Source organism: Trifolium pratense, linkage group LG1 (genome assembly GCF_020283565.1).
Source record: "Trifolium pratense cultivar HEN17-A07 linkage group LG1, ARS_RC_1.1, whole genome shotgun sequence".
NCBI lineage: Eukaryota > Viridiplantae > Streptophyta > Magnoliopsida > Fabales > Fabaceae > Trifolium > Trifolium pratense.
This window is the reverse complement of record NC_060059.1, coordinates 36339151-36362752: the sequence shown is the minus strand read 5'-3', so window position 1 is coordinate 36362752 and position 23602 is coordinate 36339151. Positions and strand designations below refer to the sequence as shown.

The 23602-nt window shown below is 31.9% G+C and overlaps 1 protein-coding gene across 1 annotated transcript; it reads left to right on the top strand.

Moving 5' to 3' along the window:
* The first annotated feature begins 611 nt into the window (after nucleotides 1-611).
* LOC123902890 (nuclear pore complex protein NUP85) lies at nucleotides 612-11566 on the top strand. The gene is made up of 18 exons (XM_045952711.1): nucleotides 612-1057; nucleotides 1928-2030; nucleotides 2142-2252; nucleotides 2361-2444; nucleotides 4309-4380; nucleotides 4478-4534; nucleotides 4715-4834; nucleotides 4936-5136; nucleotides 5279-5389; nucleotides 5540-5577; nucleotides 5815-5971; nucleotides 6278-6379; nucleotides 6468-6524; nucleotides 6601-6747; nucleotides 6876-6946; nucleotides 7053-7140; nucleotides 9285-9341; nucleotides 11114-11566. Exons 1-18 carry the CDS (start codon nucleotides 705-707, stop codon nucleotides 11306-11308), a joined length of 2124 nt encoding a protein of 707 aa, XP_045808667.1. The 5' UTR covers nucleotides 612-704; the 3' UTR covers nucleotides 11309-11566.
* The last annotated feature ends 12036 nt before the right edge of the window (nucleotides 11567-23602 follow it).

Genomic DNA, 23602 nt, shown 5'->3' with positions numbered 1-23602 from the left:
TTCTTTTGATGCAGTAACTTACTATCCTTTATTATTAATAGGGCTAAAACAAACTAAGTGCATGTTTTGTTGCGAGAGTTAAAAGTGTTTTTTTAAGACATAAAATTCTAGTAAACCATTTAATTTTGAGGTAATAATGAAATTACATAACTATAAATTTTAAATTTTATAAAATTTTGTGTGCTTCATTCATCACACAAAATGAGATCGGTAAAGAATTGAATTAGTTAATTTTTTTTTATAGACGAAATCACAAAGCCATTGAAAACTCACTCACACAAAGTGGAGTGACCGGGGTTCGAATCCCGGTCCCGACGTCCGACACTAGAAATTTTGGCATATCTGCCATTTGAGCTGGGATTTATGGACGAATTAGTTAAATTTTTCTTTTGAAGCAATTTATTTTACTTAACAAATTTTTTTTGCTTTCACCACCAGTTTAATCGGTTCGGGGGGACAGTTCTGGCATCAAGTGGTTCCAGCTCCCTACCGATCGCAGTTGCGGGAGTTTCAACCGTGATTCTCCCTACCAAATTCAGCACCAGTCACCACTGAACCAAGTAACTATTTATACTTAAACAATTTTTTACTTTATTATTATTGTTACTAGTTCCCGCGTAAACAAAATTGGGTTAGCTAGTGTTTCTTTTCCCCTAAAAAAAACTAAAACCCCCAAAACCCTAAAACACACTCCCCATTCTAAAATGTCCCCCGACGCCGTCGGCAACGGAGCTCTGATCCCATTCTCCGGCGAGACCAACGATTCACTCGCAGTTTATCCTCTCCACCATGGTCTCGCCCGTCCAATTTCTCGCGTAGCTCTCTCCTGGTCCCGTGGAAACTCCCTTCGCGTTTCCCTTTTCGCCGAACCTTCTGGAAGCTCCGATACTGGAGATGGCGCAAAGGTTATTGAAGTTAAGCTCGGCGGTGGAGATCCGGAAATTGATGATGCCGACTGGCGAAGAATTGCCTATGGCTCTGTTGCTCCCTTTGCGTTGCTTCAAAGTCGCCGGAACTCTCTTCCTGCATTGTCAAAATCTCCGTATCATTTAGATTGGTAATTGACCTGTTTATGATTTAGATTATAATTTTTGAATTATTTTTGGGAAGTTGATTTGTTTCTTCCAATGAATCAATGACACGGACATTTAGGGTCCGTTTTTGGATTAGCTTATTTTTCGGCTTATGCAAACAGCTTATGCAATATAAATTAGCTTTTATGCTATTTTATAAGTTCCCACTAGTGAAAGTTGTATTTTTATAAGCTATTTTATCATAAACTAACTTATAATAATACATAAAAATTTATTTATTTGCATAAGTTGTTTGAATAAGCTAAAAAATAAGCTAATCCAAACAGGCCCTTATTTGCGTCAATAAGCACTTATGTATAAGATTACAAACTATTTTTATAGAAAAATATAAATTGTATGTATATATGCTATGAGCCAATCCAAACAGGCCATAAACTCGACACCGTCAATGGAAGTAATTGAATTTAACCACATGAGTAGGTGTTAGTGTGGGACATTGAACATGCCTTCATGCTGTTAGATTTTCCTGATTCGCCTGCTAATTTGGTTTTGGTTATTACTAAGATTTGAAAATTTAAGATAAAAATATATCTTTAAATTTTGTTGTTTTTCCTGATGGCATTGGCATGCTTCCACGTGAGAGAATATCATTTCAAAACTGAATGTTGAAGTTCTGTCTTGAGCTCTGATTTTAATTTTGTAATTCATCTAAATTTGGATTTAGCTTAACGTCATTGCAAGGGGTACCTCCTGCATATAATTGCACTTTCAAAGACTCAATTTTGAATGTTTTTAAATTAAGCAATAAAGCGGTTTTTGTGGATTGACAATCATGTGCAGTTTCATGTAAGTGCGCTTGTTGACAATAGGTTTATATTTGTTTTACAAATTAGGTGGGAGCATGTCCTTCAGTATAGCAAGGATATATCATCACTTCTCACAGGGCCAAAGTTGGCTCCTAATCCAATAATCGAAGATCCGAATGAAATTGTTACGGTACTATTTCTAAATCCTTTTTCTGGCTGTGTGGTTTTGCGTTGCAACCTTCTTTGCGGGACTTATAGTACAAAGAAGTTAGTCACTTTTGCTTTTTAACACTTGATGTAGAAAAATGAGGAGCCAACATGTTTGAAAGCTGCATGGGAGTTGATGGAAATATTTTATGTGGACAAGCAATCTCAAGCATGGCTACCTGAAAAGCTTGTTGATTGGTTAGCTGTAATAATCTCTTTATTTGTTTTTGCTTTGATTTTGTAGATGGTTGAATTTTGCTTTAAGCACGGTCACAATTGTTTATTTTAAGTTCATGGTTGCATTTTATGACAGGATTACGATAGCCTCTTTACTAGTACACAGGAAACAATTCATGGCAAGCTTGTGGATTTTCAGAATGATCTTGTCAACATACAGGTTTGGCCACAATCCACATGTGTATTTGATTGATGATGAATACTAATGAAGATGATGATCATACCTATTATCAGGCTTTAAATAATTGTAGATGTTGGGTACATTTGAGTTTTAATTAAGGACACTTGCTTGCAGCCATATGTGGCGTATAGGATTGCAGCATATGGTGGCTATAATAAAAAGACAATATATAAACAAAAATATACCTTTAGAAATCTGCATAATTTAAGAACAGAAAACTAACAACATAATATGTTAGAGCAGTGTTATCGATAGTGGATTGTGGAAAATAGTGGAATGCCAAAAATCTTCTATGTGAAATAGTAGATAGCATTGAGAGCAAATAGTGGAAGCTGCATAGCAGTTCAATAAAGTCAATTATATATTTAAAAAGGCAGGCTGCATACAAATAAGAAAGGAAATGGAGGAAAAGCATAATTTACATATTGAAAGTTTTACGTGTAACAGTGAATATAGAAGTAAAAGTATTACTATAATAGTTATACTCACCGATTCTTTTGTTTTTCTATTATGAAAAATATAGTTCATGTTTGGCATACATGCAGATTCTTCAGTTTTATTATTTTAAAAAACTCAATTTCTCTTTTTTCTGCTATTGCCGCTACATCAGCAAGCAGAAATTGGAATAGGGACCGCTATTGCCCTTATAGTAAAACTAGGACAGCGTCGTGGTTTTCATATTAGATTCATCCAAATCCTCTATGCTATAATGCTGCTTTCGCCGCTACTCGACAACACTGTGTTAGAGAACATAATATTTTAGGCAACAGAACATGCATCCAGTTCAACTTCAAGGCATTTCAGCATAAAAATCACTGATTTTCCAAGATCTATGAATATTGAATGTTCATCTAGACCAAAATGAGAGAAACGGCAAGGATAGCTGCCTAATCTCCAGTAGCTAATTTAAGGGGCATTATCCCCTCAAATATTGAATGAAACACAACCAAGAAAATGTAAAAGGAGATGCGAGAAATTATATGTACAGACCCTGAAATTACGGATACAAGAAAACTAGTAAAATCCTAAACTACTTGAAGTGAGTCCCCACAATTGTATGGTAGGGACAGGGATCCTTGAATCATGAATCCTAAACTACTTGAAGTGTGCCACTCCCTTATTATTTGTTGTTTTCATTGTTTCTAATACAAATCTTCGAAAACAATAAATAAAATGAAAATGAGATGTCACAATTTCTCATTAACAAATATATTTTGTCAATTATTATTTTATTTTTTTGTAATTTTTGAGTAGTTATTCTATCATATTTTGCTTTGGTAAATAGCTGCTACTTGGGATGTAAAAGCTGTGGTCTTCTTTACATGATGTTCAGTAAATATTAAGCTTACTTCCAACTGAAATGGCCAATTTGAATTTTTAAATTTTACTTTGAGATCCATCAACATGATGTAGTTTAATTGTATAATTGCCTTAAAAAGCTTACTCCCTACTCCCTAGTCCCTACCATCTTAAATCTGATTTTCACTACCATCCCAAATACTCTATATTCTGCTCTCCACATTACCACTGTCATTACCACAAAACCCCGGCCTTTATTCTAGTCACAATTTCCTAGAAACATATCACATTAGAAAATAGAAAATACTTCAAGGAGGGAGTACACAGTATATGCCCAATGTTCACCAGGATTAATGCACTCTACAGTCTACAATTTATATGCAAACAAAACAAGCAATTGTTTCTAAAGTAGTCTACAAATATATATATAGAGCCTTCTTCATTACATTATCCTTCTTGACATGTTACCGATGTGTATAATAATTATGCTTGATCAATTTATCAAAGGTTGGAGAGGTAACCATAGGAAATTATGTTCATGCAGGTGATTGAGGATGATCCTAGATATTGGGAAGTGATGTCATCTGCATTGTCAGTTGGTTGGCTAGATATAGTGGTCAGTAAAGTATCCTGTATTTCTGTCATTCTTTTCTGCAGCGTCTTATGTTCCATTGTAAATAATTTTTTTGTATTAAGTTGGCTTTCACTTGCAGGTGAAAATGCTGCGGTTGCATGGGTCTTACCAAATAGATCAGCTCAGTAAGCGTGAGGTTGGCATGAAAATCATGAAAGTTTTGTTACACTAACACAATGAATTCACACAGTATTATGACAGATGATGTTGTTGTTATAACCAGCAATCTTCATTGTTGTTGTTCATGCTGCTGCTACTATTATATTCATTTTTACTTTTCTCTTGTCTCATTTTCTGTCCTCTTTTGTTTGGACAGTTAGAAAATGGATTAGTGGAGGCAGTTGCTGTTCTTATTTCCAAAATGCCCCGATTACGTCCTGAATCTGCTGCTGGAAATTTAGGAGAGTGCTTTAAATCCAAGCCTGACTTTACAAAAGTATATCCAAATTCTGCAATACTTATTGATACATTATTACATTTTCTTTTTCAGTACATTTACTCCATTGTTTTAAGATGTTTTGTTTTTCTATTTTATAGGCCTGGGAAAAATGGAGGTCACAGATTACTAAACTGGACTGCAGTCCATATTGGATTCAGTGTGATAATCAACAAACTCGTGAGGGCTTAAGAAACATGCTACAAGTTATGCTTGGTAACACCGAGAATCTCTGTACAGCTTCATGTTACTGGATTGAGTTGTATGTTTCTCATTTTTTATACATCAGGCCATTTACGACCGTAAGTTTTATCTAATTATGCAATTATTAACTTTAAAAAAATATGTTTTTACAAATATTGTTTTTTTTAAAAAATAATCTTAATATATATTTGTTTATTAATTGAATCACTAAATAATTTCGGCTCCCCCTTTTCTAAGCAGGGAATAGAAAGCATGTATAATTTGGCCCAGAAATGCATCCAATTGAAAACACCGACTGGTACCCATAGGTTGACTGGTCTTATGATTGGAATTCTTGCAGAAAATACGGAGGTAATAGGGGAACTTTATTGTTCATGTGACATTGTTTTTTCTTTTCAATGATTTGGACTTGCTGCTGCTTGTTTCCTGATTTTGTTTTTTATCAGCCCGTACTTTCCCATTTTAAACTTGAATGACAATGACCATGTTGAAATGTCGTAGGTTGTTATAGCAGAAATTTCCCGAGAATTCGGTCCTTGGTGAGCAATTTTTCTTCTATTGTTAATTTACTTTTGATTTATTATCATGTGCACGTTTGGAGATTATTTTTCTCTCAAGAAGCTAACATTCAAAATGTTCAAAATTTAGATTTTGACTTAAAATCTTATCTTGGGCGTAAAATAATCAATACAGATCATGCACTGAATTCCTCCCTTTATTAACTTGGTTTAATAAAAATGGGACTTATGCATGTGTTATCTTGTGACATAAAATAGGATGGTTGCACATGCCGTGGAATTGCTAACTTCAGGGAGTGAGGAAGCAGAGATTCTTCTACATGATGAGCGTTATAACTTGGGGGGAATCAGTATGGTGGAACTTCATCGGCTTGCATATGCTCAAGTTTTGTCATCACACGCATTGACCTGGCAAGTATGTGCAAGTTACTTGAGCCAAAAATATCCTGTTAATTTGATCTTGAATTGGTAAATTATCTTGGATGAACTATATTCATTCTTGATGAACCTCAAAATTTACTGAAGTGTGAGGATGAAACTGATGTCTCATACATATGATTAAGAAATTTCAGAAAACCTAAACAATCAAGGCCAAATGAAGTTTTTCTTCTTTTTTTTAATGAAGAATGTAGTTTATTTTTTATCAACTCTGTATGAAAGCAATATTTGTAGAAGTAATCTAATTTAGTGCTCATGTTGTCTTATGTTCATATATCTTCAGATAGCTCCAATATATTTAACATCATGCATGAAGCAAGGAATGGGCTTGCTAGAGAATTTATTGTACAGACAATCTGTTCAACATAACAACCTGTTGCTTAAGGTAACTGTTTTCTAGGAAAGAAGGAATGATCCTTAGTACTTTTTTTAATATGCTTGTGAGTGACAGACAAATCATTCCACTCATGCAGAACATCGAGATATGCCGGTTGTATGAGCTTGATCATATCAGTTCAAATATCATGAAGGTACTTTTGTAAAAAACCTTCACTATCTTTTAATAATGTAGTTCCACAGAATTGAATATGTTTGTTAAATATATAGGTTGCTGGAGTCTATCACTGGAAGCATGGTCGTAAAGGTGCCGGAGTATTTTGGCTTCAACAATCCCAAGATACAAACTGTCTTGATAGGATTGCACAACAGTTATTTGATTCAGTTGGAAAGTCAATTTCCGACGAAAGCTTCAAAGTATTTCTCATACTGCTACAATGAAAATTTGTGCAAAATGTTTATTATCTATTAGTTCATATGTGGATATGGTTATTATTTTTTAATATTATTTCAATCTCTCACTTTGACAATCCATTTTTTTACAGCAATGGGAAGGCTTAATTGAGTTATTGGGTTCTGAATCTAAACCTGCTGGGGGTCTTGAGTTTTTACACAAGTATGAACATCCTACGCTGGAATTTTTATATTGTTTTCGCGTCACATCTAATTGCTTATAATTTTCTTAGTTCTAAGTTCTAACAATCATTAAATATTACATTCAGGTATAGAGATTTCAAAAAATCCCTTCAGATGGTATATAGTGGAAAATCGACTGATGCGGCAAGACAAGCTGTAGGCTCCCTCATACTGGTATTAATTTATATATTCACACTACTACATTTATGTTGTCCCCAATAAAATAGTATGCTAATTGTACAAACTAGTCATGTTACTATTCCTTCTATGCTGAATTAAACAAAACGATAGATCATAAAACAAGTACAACCAAAGACACTAGAGGCATAAAGGGGATTGTCCAAAACAGAAGATGACATTCAATTTATTAAATATATATATCCATCAATATGAACAGCATCATCCTAAAACTTCAAAGGTGTATTGGCATTCAGTTAGAGAATTTGAGCAATGCCAACAATATGTCTGTTTTCTTTCGGTTATACAATTTTGCTGGAGTGTATGTGGACTACTAGATGTATAATGGCATGAAGAGTCATGAACGAATTGAAACAATCAGAAAAATATTCTTCAGCACTGCCATTGTGTAAAATGTGAGCTGTTTTTCTAAATTTGAGTTGTGATTTCTAAGCAGAACTCTTGGAACATATTGAATAACTCAGAATGATGTTTATTTAAAATATTCAAGTACATTGTAAGAAATTGTCAATAAAGGTAACATGACACTTATACCCTGAGATAGAAAAGGCATGAGTAACTGATTCGAAACATTAGAATGGATGGCTTCAAAAAGAGACACCTTGATTATTAATATGAATGATCGTTTATTTAAAATATTCAAGTACATTGTAAGAAATTGTCAGTAAAGGTAACATGACACTTATACCCTGAGATAGAAAAGGCATGAGTAACTATGATTCGAAACATTAGAATGGATGGCTTCAAAAAGAGACATCTTGATTATTAATATGAATAGGAAAAGAGGCTAACATGTTTCCATTGCTGGTCTGAATAACATTCTGAAGACTCCAACTGTGAAAGATATGGTATCATTTTCTTCAATATATGTAATCTCAGATGATCTAGATGGCGATGTAATAGAGAAGGGGCAGGGGACTAGGTAGCATTACATATAGGATGTCTTGATTACGCACTAAAGAAAGAGATTTACAAGACCGAGTGGAAGTAAATGGCTGAAGGTAGTAAAGGTCATATGATTTCGTTCTGGCTCCAAGGTGTCAGAAGGGATGGTTATGGCACACTTTAATGTGTCAAACAGTTTGCGTACAGAAATTAGATTATAAGGGCAACAGTTACCAATTGAACAAAGTTAAATGGTAGTGAGGAAAGTGGTCAAGCCTGACACCTTGATTCATAGCAAAGAGTGAAATGGGGCATAGTTTTGGACAGTGATATCCTAGAGAAAAGAGAGAGATTACCAATTAGGTGACCAGATGCACCAAAATCCAAAAACTCAGGATCTCTATGATGACTGAAGAAGGACAATCGATGGTCTTTGAGACAAATGGTGATGTCACCCTTGACAATCAAATGATGTAACAAAAACCGTGTCAACATCCTTGATGACAACCGAGCGAAAGATAGGTTCCTCAACTAGTAAATAATTTGTGTTTTGTTACATGAATCATTTGTACAACATTTATACAGAAGGTTGGCGTAATGTTGTAATCATTCCCTAAAGTTAAGCACATAACTAAGGAAACTATACATCAAATCAAATTTTCTTTTGGTGTTGCTACACTACTCATCCATTAATCCAATTGAAATGGTCTTTAGCAGGAAGGATGATGGTGAGGAATTGGGCCCAATATTGTTAATAACTAGTGCTTAGTGCAGTCAGCTGCACCTTGTATGGACAAAAAAAGCAACTAAATCTTTATTAAAAATGTCCATTAATACATAGAAACTACAAAAATACCATTTTGGCAGGAAATGAAGTCCAGAAATTAACATGGATGCTCAGTGAATAGATATATTTATGGTATAAACAGTAACTGAATCAGACAGTATATAGATTGACATCTGTAATTAGCAATATGAATAGACGGCGAGGTAGTTTGGTTGGAGTTAGCTTATAGTACTGTCAAATATCATAGAATACGAGAGCTATGCAGCAATCATATTCCTACTATTTCTAGCAAATATTTCCTTGTACCTACATCTCTGATGTACTCCATTAATGCAGACCCAGAAATAGAGGAATTCCACCAATAAAGTTATAGTCTTTTTCCGAATTCTGATTTAGTTGTTATTCAGCTTTCTGTTTTGATATGTAATACATTTCTTTCATTCTGCAGCTTATGAAAAATCCATCAACCCCTCAGCGCTTTTGGTTGCCCCTTCTGTTTGACTCGGTTAGTTCTTTATTTTATTTGTCTGTCTTTTCTTTTATAGCGTTCAGTATAATCATATGAACATATGCTATGGGATCATCTTAATATCTCGTATGTCATCGTTTCTGTTTGTATGCATTGAGTGGAGCCAATTAAAAACATTGGCTTCTCGCATTACTTTTCCTTTTAGGAATGCAAGTTCAGGTTCACAATATTATTTCCTCTTCATATCACAAGTTGTCTGATTGATGCATTCACCATTTGTGTATAAATTGTTCTGTTTCTGGTATTTTCTGATGTGTAATAGTTTCTAATGCAGTGGCAGTTGTTTATTTAAGACTATGATTGCATTCACGATTTGCGTATAAATTGTTTTGTATCTGGTATTTTGGGGTTGAGTAATGATGGTTTCTAATGCAGTGATTTATCAAGGGTTAATTTAATACTGACATGATTTTATCATTTTAAAGCTTAGAGCGATCTATTAAGTTTCTAGCATTTAGCAGTAGAAAAGTACCATATACTCTTATTTATATGAACACAAGGTATAGAATAAATGAATCCCAAAAACTTGGGGATTGTAAGAGACGACATTGTGAAATTGGTTCTAATTATGAAACTTCCATAGCATAGAATAAAAAAGGGCGTAGGAAACAATCACAGACATATTAGTTACATTCAAGACTCCCCCTCAAACTATAGCATGCATGTCATATGCATCCAGCTTGCTACATATCTGTACTAGGACTTCGAGAGGACTTTGGTAAATATTATGCTAGTTGATGCTTGGATAAGGATCTCACAAATGTATTGTGAACTGTGGATGATGCGTTAGAGTATCTTTTTTTCCGAATGAAATATCAATCCCGGTGTTTAGTCGTCATGAACGATTGAATGTGTAGAAACATATAAAGCAGCTACGTATGCATATGACTTGTTATCATAAACAAGCTCTATAGGATCAACCTTGCAAAATGTTAGAGACAAGGGATCTCATTTACAGTAAGAGCAGCAGTGGAGATTTTCTCTATTGTGTCTTTCCTCAGCCAACCAAATTAGAGACAAGGTATATCAACTTTTCTTCACAGTTTCAGCCTTTGGAATATCTGAGAGAAAAAAGCCCAAAACCATCCATCTTCAAATAAGTTAGGACGGAACAAGAAGCCTAGGTCAACCAGAGACTAGACATACTAATGAACCAGGCGAGAATGAAAGTAAGGTTAGACAATGTTGGTATGTCGGTACTTGGCCTTCACTAACCCACAGAAACTGCACAAATGAGAGTGCATGGATTTGGTGACTCAGATACAGTCGTAATGGATCTTTTGAAGCGACAGTATTGACGACTTCCTACAAACAACCAACAAGTGGATTTGAGGTTTTTTTTTCTTGCTGCACTAGAACCTTGTGCTTTGATCCAACTTGAAATACCAAGATCATATGGTTTAAATATATATTTTCACTGATTAAGGTGAGGAATAATATGTTCTTACATATGCTAAATGGACAGAATCCAGAAACTCAGTTTGAAAGGGGTAAAATTCGTGAAATCTATTCTTACTCTAGAAACTAACATATCGACCAATATAAGGAAAGTAGGAAACAATCATATGAACATATCAATGACAATCGACAAATATATATTTTGTTTGCCTCTCATTTCAGGGTAGATCCTGTTATCATTTGATTTTTCCATGTTATTTGTAACTAGTCACCAATACATTTTACATGCTTAATGTGAGCTGTTTTTGTCACTCAATTACATGATTTCCTTGTTTGTTCTCTTGGAGCAGTTGAAGTTGCTTAATTGGAAAGATAGTCCTCTTCTCAGTGTGTCCGAGACCAATCTTCTATTGAACAAACTTCAAGAGTTATCTTTGGCGAGGCAGCGCCCACACTTCACTGAGCCTAACTTACCCCCTCAAGCGCTGAGTTCTATTAGGCTGGCTCTAGCTACGAATCTTGGCCGTGCTATACTCGATGAATAGGCTTACCAAATAACGGATGGATGAATAGCAATGCCATTCAACAGCCACTGTTGGCTTTCATCAAGTGGAAGGGGCTGCTTGTAAATTGCTATGCTCTAATGGGTATCAGCTGTTGTAAATTTTTTATTTTATGGACATTGGGACAGTTTTCTCGGCTTGCTGAGGTTGAACTTGTATTTCTATTTATCTTTTTGAGGAATGGCAATCATGTATCAGCTAGATTCAAATCGACTCTAATGTTATATCTTCATTTTAACAGTTCAAACCTTAGTATAGCAGAGTTCAAACCATTTTTACCATTCCTTAATATGTTTTCTTTGAAATTTTTGGCGCATACTCAGATCAATTTTAAAAACTGTTAATAGTTTGCTATAAATCATTTACAAATAAACTTTAATATGAAAAACTAGTTTCGAAAAACTAGTATGAAAATTGTAGAAAGTCTTTCATAGTATTCATGCTCTAGTTAGTATCTGCATTCTGCAGTATTATTTAGTAATTTTTTTTTTGTTACAGTAGAACCAAATTAGCTGCACTCTGACATGTATAACAGATGATTTTTTTACTCAACGTTCATTGTGTTTGGGAATTGTTGGATATATTAATTACACCGTGACAATAATTACCTTCACAAGCTCAGTTTTATAATTTAATTTTAAAATAATTTCAGAAGTTATTATACAAAACACCGCTTTATAAATTTATGATTCGGTGATGTCATGAAAAGTGAAAAACCACTGGCTCATATTTCCGGGGAATGCAGTACAGAATACATAATACTATCTGCGTAAAAAGGTTTATCATATCCTTTTTCTTGTTAAGAGTCTAGAAGGATTAACATATCTACTCATATTTTATTAACAAAATCACGATAACATAAAACATATTTTTTTTAGCAGTAAAAATATTTTATTAACAAACTCACCATAACATAAAACATTTTTTTTTTACATAAGTTTGCATAATAGACAGTAGACACAGACAGGTGCAGAACGCGTCATGTCTGGCCGCTAGTATAAATTAAATTCTTTGGTTATGAGTTTCATTATTATGCACCGTTAATGTAAAGTAATTTTATCATTAAAATTCACATAATTAATTATTTTCGTAAGAACAAACAGCTTAAATGAGACATTTATAACTGAATGGATAGTGTTCATAAGTCTTCGCTTAACTTGACAATGTCGATATTGTTGGATGAACACTTTTATTTGAATTTGAATTTGAGATTTTACAATGCTAAGTTTTAGTGATATTTGTCACTTCATCTACGGACAATTAAAACAAAATAAATAACGAGACAGATAGAGAGGAATAAAAAACTGGGTAAGTAGATAATAAATTGCTGAAATCTAGGAATGCTTTGAAACTTTTGAAGATTTATCAGTTTGACTCTGTTATTTGTCCGTCTACCCGACAAAGAGGCAAACACCGTCCATGTCCTGTGTGGATCACAAATTTACTACACACTGACACACACTAAAACACATCTTTGCATGGCATTATTCAAGCTTGCCGTTTTTTTGGGTTTGTAGAACCAGTTTTTCAAGATTTCATTCACTCAATTTTCCACAAATTATACTATAACGATTTTCATCCCAACATAGCTTAGTTTAGTTTTTACCTTTTAACCAAAATCTATTCACTTTCTTATTTCATATTAATTATAGGATTATTTTTATATATAGGCATAGCTATATTTCGTTATTGATATTATAAGCATAGGTAGTGTTACTATTTTTTTCACAAATGTTTATAGGATTGGATTATTATTACTATATATTATAGGCTTAACTAGCATTACTATTTGCACACCTTTCTTCATCGTGTGTAAGTGGTGTTAGCATGATGGGAATATTAGCCAATAGCCACTCTACCTGTTTGATTGATCATTAAGAATAAGATTGCAACATGCAAAACTAGACAAGAGCTGCTCCACCCATAGTTTTTGACATCGATTGATCCACTAACATATTAATTTCACAAATAAAATACTAGTAAGAAAATTGAAATAAGAACCAAAACTAAAGATAAAATTAAAATTCGTCATCATTTTTTTTTTGTCTCTAACACAATAGAATTATATATGATTCTTTTTATTGTCTCTAAATGTTAGTTGCAATTTCAATTTCTTCTAAGGTATACATGATAACATTTTCATGCAAAAATGATTTTTAAGCGACCGCGGTATGTTATTCATATCGTAGTAGCTTAACAAAAGTTCTTGGCTGGCTTAACATGCAGCAGAGTTAAAAGTCTTAAGGAGAATTTGTTATCTATTTAAATTTGAGTCTCATGTACGCGCAGATGATAATCAGTTTACCTTAAAAAAAAAGGTAACATAAAAGAAGAAAGTGAAGATCCAAATAGGTATTCTGATGTCATATATACAATTGATTGACATCATTTAAACATATAATGATAATGATATATAATAAAGCCATAGAAAGAGATATTAGTACAGTCAATCATTTGTTGATTGTTTACCATTCATTGTTTTTGGTCGGTCATGCTAGCAGCAAATATGTCAGCATGCAATAGTGTCTCTTCTTTTTCCCCAAGAAAACGCCCCTTGTGTTGTGTGTCAAATTTTTGATTCTAAAAGCCAAAACTATGTGAAATGATGAAATTGCTTTTCAGCCAAAGAAATTTCACTTTTCAATTATTTTGATAAGATTGATTGATCCATGTGTTTGTCCTCACATGCATATATGGAAAAATCACATTGAATTATTGGGGCTTAATTAGGCTGATTATAATACACATGCAATATAATACGGATTTGAATTTGGTGCGGTTACTAAATGACACAATAATATATTTAAATCGTTCGATCACAAACTGATAGTTGATGTCTTTTGGTGATTGCTTTTTCTATATTTAATCTGAAATGTTTAATTATAAATTGACGGCCGAAATTCAAAATAGCGTAAAACTGACTGGTTTATCCACTCCAAATCCTAATAGTATACTTTGCCACTATTTATCATTTTCTTTCTTTGATCTTTTTGCATTACTCTTTTACGACTTCTATGTACCGTTGCACTTTGCTATGATAATGAAAGCAATGTGATTGAGCATAAAATCGTATAAAGCAAATAATAGTAACAAGATTTTCACCTAATAAAATAATATATAGTAAATTAGGAGACACTAATTTTTAATTGATGGGTAGGGTAGTAGGACTGTGGGAGATTAATTAATTCAATTTTAACAATTAATTAATTAATTAATTAATTAATAATGTTACGGGACCACAGAAGAATTTAGATATGAACAATCAAATTCAATTGACAAAGTTGTGGGTAATGATGGAGATATGTACTAGTTTTGATGTTTATTACCCAACCTAAATCTCAAACTATAATTAATTTTCACTCATGATGTCTACAATTCTTGGTTCTACTAGAATCTCATTTGATAGTATACTCATTGATAGTTTAAGTTCTCATCCCTTAATTTTTACTTTTTGGATAGACAAATGTTGGTATGTTAATTAACATGATTTAAACTTTAGACCTCATTCTTAAAACTTAGTCGTTGTCCCTCAACTCACAAACTTAGCTCATATTCTTGATAATAAGGTGTGTTCACACTTAAGAAGACATATCTTTTGGGGTTAACTACACATTTGGTCCCTTAAGTTTATTTTATGTTTTAATTTGGTCCCTTACGTTTAAAAAGTATCAATTTGGTCCGTTTATTTTAGGTTTCAAGTTAGTCATTTCCGTCAATTTTGTCACATGTGGCAGTCAATTTGCACATGTGGACAGACATGTGACACTTGTACACGCTGACACATGTACTGTTCAAACGGTGTTAGTGACAAAACTAACGGAAATGACTAACTTGAAACCTAAAATAAACGTAAGAGACCAAATTGATACTTTTTAAACGTAAAGGACCAAATTGAAATCTAAAATAAACGTAAGGGACCAAATGTGTAGTTAAGTCTATCTTTTATTAACTCTCCAAGAATGCTAATCATGTCTAAGATTGAAATATCTTCTATTGTATGCCATATTACACTGTTTAGCTTTAGGATTAGGGTTTTTTTTACTTGATAGAGGAAATGATATCTCATTGAAAATTCACACAACGATTCGGACTCCAATCATGACTTCTTACCTAACAATTTCTATATTTATACTTGATAGAATTTATGAACATGATTAAGATGTTACATTAATTACATGTATTCTAACACAAATTAATTCTATTGCACTCATGCATACAAGTATGAGATTAGTATGGATGTAATCAATTCAATTTAGACCGATTTCGGTCAATAAAATGTATGAACCGATGAAATATAAAATAATTTTAGATTTTTGCCAAATTTTTCATCAATGCTCTATATTATAATATAAACTTTCAATAGAATAATAGCTTTTGTAAAATTTGTCATTGTTAAAATACAAGTAGGCTTTTGAAACTAAAAAGTTGGCATATTGAACTTTTTTTTGGACACAAGTTGGCATATTTAATTAAAACCCAAAATTGCATGAAAGATACTGGAGGTCGGCAATGACTTTCCCTTCTTAGCAAAATGATTAATTAAAATAAAAATATAATATGTATTTTGGACAGATTAAGATTAGGGTTTTATTTTATGAAAAGGCAAAAAAAAAAAATATATGTATAATAAGCACTATAAGCTAAGCCACCAAGAACAACCAAAACTGTAATAAGTCGTCAGGTGATTTAAGAAATCAAAGTTGATAAAGTTATATCCATACAAAAATGTGGCAAAGTTCTTTCAGAATTGACATTTTGTACGATTAATTAATTAGTAGAAAAAATAAAATGATTTGATGTATAAAATCCAGCAGAAATGTTGCAAGTTGTCCACTAAAAATATATTTAAATAGTAAATTTTAGTCTATACATTTTTTTATTTTATTTTAATTCAACCTCTACTAATTTAAAAATTGTTACTTTAAACTTTCCCGTCTTATTAGACATCATAACGCCATGATTATATTAGATCACATATGTCGTTAAATTGTTTTAAAAAAATCAATTTTCAAATTTATAAAGACTGAATTCAAAACAATTTTTTATTTTTTTTGTAAAACTATATAAATTAATCATCACTAATGAATAATAATTATAAGAAATTTAAAAAACCCACTATTATCATAAGACTAAACCTGGAAAATATGTTCGTTATGATATTCCTGTTTACTTTTGCGCTAACAAGATTTTTTAGCTACACTAACAAAAAATGTCGAAATTGTTAGGCCGGACGTCGTGATCCGACTTCTAACCCGAGATCTTACAATTATGTGAGTTTATTTTCAGTGAATTTACCACTTCATCTAAAAAAAAATTTAGCTATCCATGTCTGTAGCTATACTTTGTCTTTTTTTTTGGGTTAAGATACTTTGTCTTTTTCTAGGATAAAACGGATTTTATGCAAGATTTGCATTGAAACTCAATCTTTACACATTATAATTTTTATGCAATATCTTTTATCCAATAAGTTATGTTCATGGAAACTATCATATTAATAAGTTTAATTAGTTTGTACTTAAATTTATGAACGTGGGGGACATTAATATCAAAGATGAATAACAAGATATTAGTTTTTGTTGGTTTCACATCCACATTTTATAAACTACTATTTGTGCGTAGGGATGACAATGGGTAGGTATGGGTAGGGTACTATAGTATCATCCCCATACCTGCAGGTTGAAAAAATATCCGTACCTTTCCCCATACCCGCGTGGGTAACAACTTTTGTCCCCGTCCCCATACCCTATGGGTACCTAGGTACCCATACCCGTACCCGTTACCCACATTTTTACTAAAAATAAATTGATCAATTATAAAATATCATATAATTTGAATAGAATTAAAAATATTTCAAAGATTTTAATATTGACTAATGAAAATTATAAACAAAATTATTACTAACTTTATAATAAGTTCATATTTATGTTAAATATTCACATTATTTTTATATTATGTTATAAATAAATATTTTTATTAAAAATATGTAATAGTTTAGTAGAGTTGTATTGTTTTAAATTGATTTACATATATTATAATATAATAATATAAATAAAATAAATAAATATATATTATGCGGGTATGGGGCGGGGTGGGTACTAAGGTACCCGTACCCGCACCCGTACCCGTTCATTTTTGCGGGTAATTACCCATACCTGTGTCCGTACCCAAAATGCGGGTTTTTACCCTACCCCTTGTGGGTAATTTTTGCGGGTACCCTCTGGGTATGGGTCAAATTGCCATCCCTATTTGTGCGATTAATGTTAGTACGTAATAGGGTTGAAGATAAGTTGAGTTCTTATATGTTGTGTCAGTGGCGGTACTAGGGTGGCCACGGCCCTCCCCACCCCAAAAAAATATTTTTTTTATAGGTATAGTATTAATTCAAATATATTATTGATGATTTTAAAAAAATTTGTACATGTATTTGTACAAATATTAATGTAAATATTTGTTTAGAGTTTATTTTTAATGACTATAAGAAACTCATGATATATATTAGTTCAAGTATTAGTGCAAATATTAGTTTATATTCTATTATTGATGATTTCATTTCACTCTATATATGTACGTAGAGTATTATTTTAAGTTATATAGTTTAATTTTATAATAATGAACTTTGACTTTGTTCGTCCAAAAATAACGCATACCTAATTGAATTTATAAAATATTGAGTAAAATTAACTGAACTAACATAAATAAATATCAACAGAACATCTTATTTGCTAAAAATAAAAAAAAAAATCTTATTTGAACACAATTTGACCAACATATATTTTTACACCGTGTATTATTATATGTAATATATTTTTCGTATTTAATTTGTATATTAAAAAAAAATCCCTAGACTATTTTTTCTGGTTCCACCACTGTGTGGTGTTTATTGGCTAAAATTCCACCTATTTAAGTCAATGTATTGAGTTTAAATACTGATTTCTACCTATAAAATACGATGTCTCTATCAGTTGAATTAAATTCATAACGACAATTAAAGTATAAATTTTAGTAAAATATCATGAGTCAAATATGTAGGACAATATTCAACTAACAATAATTAGAGCAATATTTCAAAAACATTTCGTCATATCAACAAATATAAATTAGACAAATATTCCAAAAACGGCAATAAATTAAACTCAACTTTCTTACGTGGAGATGCAAATTTTTGTCAATTTGATATTTTATTTAATCACATGCTACCAAAAAATGCATCACTTGTAGTTAGGGAATACAACCATTATTGTCTTCATCACTGAAAAACAAAAATATATCATTGTCTTTTTTTTATCTAAAACCCCCCATCATTGTCTTATCCACTAATAATACACATTATTTTTAAAAAAACTATCTACATTTACTATAAAAAAAAACTATCTACATTGTACTATAATAATTTTAAATTGAAATTGTAAAAAATGGACAACTTGTTTACATGTACTTTCTTAATCGATATACTCCCAAGAGTTAATTTGTCCTTCTATTTCCATTTTACTTGAAAATGGAAAAAATTTGATTTTCTATTATTATTTTGGACAAAAATATTGAGAGAATAGACAAAGAGAGAGGGAGAAAGTTCTAATTGGACAACACAATTCAACACAATTCAATTTGGTCCACGAAAAACAATTTATTCCAAAATTATGCCCTCCGACTTTAATTATAAGTTTTTTTTTTAAAAAAAAATTGTACTTAAATATAAAATATCTCTATATAAGTACCAAAAATAAAATAAAAAAAATGAAACTCTCTATATATTTTTATATATGTATTTATTATTCTTTTTATCTAATATATCATCATTAATTATATTACTAACTTGTATTGAAATATTAAAAACTAACATTAACAAGTAATTTAATACTCTAGACGTTACTTTTTGAAGTGTCGTAATTTGATCACGTGCACTATTTACATAATTTATTTTGATCATAATATTTTTATTAATCTTGTCTCGACGAATATATTCAAAATATAAATTTTTATAATTTTTTATAATAGATAATTAAATATTAATTATCAAAGTCGTGTATTGGCATGTGTACGTAGTGGTAAAAAATGACACTTAAGAAAAATAAAGGGAGTAAGTGATATACTACAATTCTGATAAATTTATTAGTTTAATACTCTATCCGTAACAAAATATAAGTAAAATTTAACTTTTTAAGTTCATTGCATAATAAATATATTTAATTTATAATATTGACCAAATATATTAATTATATAATAAATCTAAAAATTAAATTTTATTTATATTTTATCATGTAGAGAATAACTTTTTATATTTAAAGAGGAAGGAAGTATGCATTTTATATTTAAAGACAAAGGAAGTATTCATTTTTATATTTAAAGACGAAGGATATTTTTTATTATAGAGATTTTTATATAGTATTCATTTTACAAATAGCATAATATATATATATATATATCATTATAAAACAGAAACGTGAACATCATATAATTACGAAACCTTGATTTTGATCTCCATTCTAACAACTCTACTTAAGAATATGTTGACTTTGAAGCACTTTCTTAAAAACATGAAAGGTGAGAAAACAAGACACGTATTTCTATCACACAAACGATGTTTTAATTAATTGGTGACGTGCTATCGTTAGTATATGATTTTTTTTTCTTTTAAAGTGTATAAGTGTGAGATTCCGATACAAACCCTAATCCTATAAAATGTAATATTTCTATCAATTGAGCTATACTCGCAAAAACAATGTATAAAAAATTTTAACATGTATCTAAGGAAGCAAAATATAAATTTTTTTTGAAAATTGTGTATTACATATTTTATGCTATTGAATATAATCTTTTTTTTATATTTAACTACGTTAATATATTCAAACAACACACGTTAACATATACTCTAAATATATTAGTCAATACACCTATCATGTCAGAGAAAATGGAGTAATAAGTGGAAATAAAATAAACTAATCGTACTAGATGTTCTAAATAAAACATTTTTCGAAACCTCCTCAGAAAGATAGAGGCAAAGTACAGGTAAGACAAAGTAACAAGACGGATGCTACTACTTTATCAAAACCCCGAATCATATTTATCATTATCTTCGTATATCTCCATCTTCTTCCTTGTTAGTATAGTTGAGGTAGTAATGTTGAAAGACGATTGGTGAAGATCACCCATCAATTGAATTTCACGCAAACCTTCTCTGTTTTGCACCGCCGCCACCTTAACCCTTCCTTCATCATTTTTTGTCGCCGGTAGCCTTTCCCCCACCCCTCATCTTCTGCTACACCGCCTTCGTTGACCCGTTTACCTTCACCCAAGCTTCTCACGATGTAACACCGGATACAAGTGGTGCGAAGCCCTAAAAGGCCGGCCCACCCTTTCCCCTTTCGGGGATTGCTGAGTCGTCGACGCTGGGCCGCCGCGACTGGTTCTACAGGAGTTAAATCACCCTTCGTATGGTGATTGCTCTGCGGTTTTGTCTCTTCACGGTCAGAGGTTTTCTCGCGCTAACCGTCGTTGTTGCCTTAGTAACGGGAAAACAAATTCTTATCTGAGGAGGAAGTAAACTCGATCCGGCGATGGAGGAACAAAATTGACACAACAAGAAGGAGGCAAAAGCTTTCAACAGACACGTGTTGTCGCGAGTTCGTTAGTGGGTAGGTTGTTTCCTTGTTGACGGGATCCATTTAACATTCTCATTCATGGTGGGTTCTATTTTTCGTTGTTTTTGTTCTAATGTCACAGCCGGAAAGGTTGTTGAGATAGGCGGCTTCGCCTACTGCATGTTTGGTTGGAAGTTTTCTACGAGTTGGATTATTCAAGACTGGATTTGGCCCGATATTGCTCGAAAGAGTTAGGTGCGCTGATACTCCGTGTTGACGGTAGTAGTCGTTCGTTGTGCTAACAGGTTCCCGTCGGTTTTGGTGATTCTTCTGCTCGTGGTGCTTAGTTCCATTGATTGACCATCCCTCGTTCTGGCTTTCAATTGGTTCTAGGTGATTTGGATTCACAACGAGACTTGCTCCTCAACAATTTCAATATCCGTATCATTCTTTGATCTCAAACTGTTAAGCTTGAAAAAGCCATCATCGCTTGCTGCTTGGGGCAGGGAGTAGAGGGTACGTGAACCTTTACCGTGTTGACGGTCGTTCATTCGCCTTGACTAGGACTTCTATTTTATCTTTCAGGATTATCTAGAAGTTGGTTTGCTTTGTTTCATTTTCCTTGGACTCACTGGGTTAAGGTTTATGTCCCCCCCCAGTCTTTGTATATTTTTTTTCTTCGTTTTTTAATATAATAAAGAGATATAGGCAAATGATGAGAGCGAAGCCTGCTTTGTTCCCTAATGTCTAGATGCTCTTGGCCTTATAAAAAAAAAGGTATAGTGTTAGTTTAGAATTAGTTGGATAGTGTAGATGTCTTTTGTTGATAGTTGAAAGATCGTAGCAAGTAGTGTGAAAGCTAGTGACTTGGGACAAATGGACAACACATTAATAGTAACTTATTGCAGAAGGAGACATATAGTGCGGTGCGGTGAATCCCTCAATGTTATTGTCATTCCATTTCAAAGACTTGAAGACAATTGTACATAAATTCACTTATTTATATGTTTAAGAGGTATAGTCTGAATACTATATTCTAGAATTTTCATGATATTTTCTAATACATGTGTGACATTGATTTATTATATGCACAAATAAAGTATTCTAGAAAATTCTATGAAGGTGCACATCATTACTTAGTTATTCTATAAATTACTAAATGTATTCTAGAAATTTTTAGAAATGTGCATCATATTTTAACATTCCTTAAAAATGCAAGTGATGTGTAATGCATATATTTGAACACTTGATATGTTTCATGAAATGCAAATGATAAGTGACATGTTACATGTTTGATATGTTGCATGAACTACAAATTAAAGTGACAAAGTGCACGTAAATAAACATCATGCAAATGACAAGCGTTGTGTTGCATATAAGATGACATTCCCAATAAACTAGTTAGTCTACTTAATCATATTAAAAAACGTTATAAAAAATCAATATGATCAATTTGAGTTTGCCGCCCAATTTTGTTTTCAACATATATACTTCATGAGAAATCAGATCATATTAATCATTTCCTAAAAAATTGGTGTTCAAGCTATAAAAATAGTGAGACGCCAATTTTCTTTTCCACAAGCTCAGTGAGAAATCACATTAAATTCCCTGCAATAAGGGCCAGAGGAGGAACCAGGGTGTAGTATGGCTGAAACATGGCCCACCCCAACAAATATGATTCACTTAACTTGTTGAACTTACTGAGGTGAACTGAATTGTTTGTGAACTTAAAACGAGTCGAGTTTGAGCTAAAAAAAAAAGTTCATAATGAACTTGAGCAGAGTTTCAAGCTGAACAAATTTTTAACGAGTCAAGTCGAGCTGATGAAATTCGACTCAACTCGAGTCATTTCTTCTAACCTTAAACATGATCCGCCATAGGCCACATTATTATTAAAATTTACCCGAACTATTGTGAAATGCCATGCTTTAGAAAAGGTTGGGATGAAATGTTTTTTTTTTTTTTTAATCATGCAAAGAAAGAGATAAGAAAATAAATTGAGAAACTCTAAAAAAAAAAACTTTTGCAAGCCTATTTTTTTTTTTTTAAATATATGATTTAAATTTATTGTTTTAAAATTAATATATTGATATGTTTGACGAATAATAAATCTGTTAAACACATAGTCAGGAATTTAATTATTAAGAGTATATATAAGAATATTTATTGAAAAATGTCTTCCTCTTAAATAAATCCTTTTCTTTTATAACTCGTAGATAAATTTTATATCTCAAAAGACATTGGATTTCTGATTATAAATATTATGGGCAACCATACATAAAATAAACGTCTCCTTATTTATGATAAAAAACTACTGAAAATTAGTTTAGAAAATGGGTAAAATGTTATATATTAATGTATATATTGTGTTGCCAACTGAACTAAGCTCATGAGATCAACACTATATCTTGTTTCTATTATGTTGTCTTATTTAAACTTTTTTATAAACAATTATACTAACATATAATTGGCAAAATGGATTTCATATCTTTATAGTCATTAACTTTTCTTCGTTTTTTTGCATGAATATTATTTTTGGCGACAGTAATATATTTGGGAGAGAATTGATGGTTAAAAAAGTTATTTGAAATTGAATGAGAGAATGATTTTTTTTTTTGAAACAATGAGAGACTGATTGATTAAGAAAGAAATAGAGAGAAATTTATCAAAACTAGAAGATTGAAATGTAGATGATCTC

Excerpts from the sequence above, each read along its gene's own strand:
- LOC123902890 (XM_045952711.1), top strand. The coding sequence starts at position 705 with ATGTCCCCCGACGCCGTCGGCAACGGAGCTCTGATCCCATTCTCCGGC. Across the intron at positions 4,381-4,477 it reads TTGGTTGGCTAGATATAGTG|GTGAAAATGCTGCGGTTGCA; the intron begins GTCAGTAAAGTA and ends TTTCACTTGCAG. Across the intron at positions 9,342-11,113 it reads TGCCCCTTCTGTTTGACTCG|TTGAAGTTGCTTAATTGGAA; the intron begins GTTAGTTCTTTA and ends CTCTTGGAGCAG.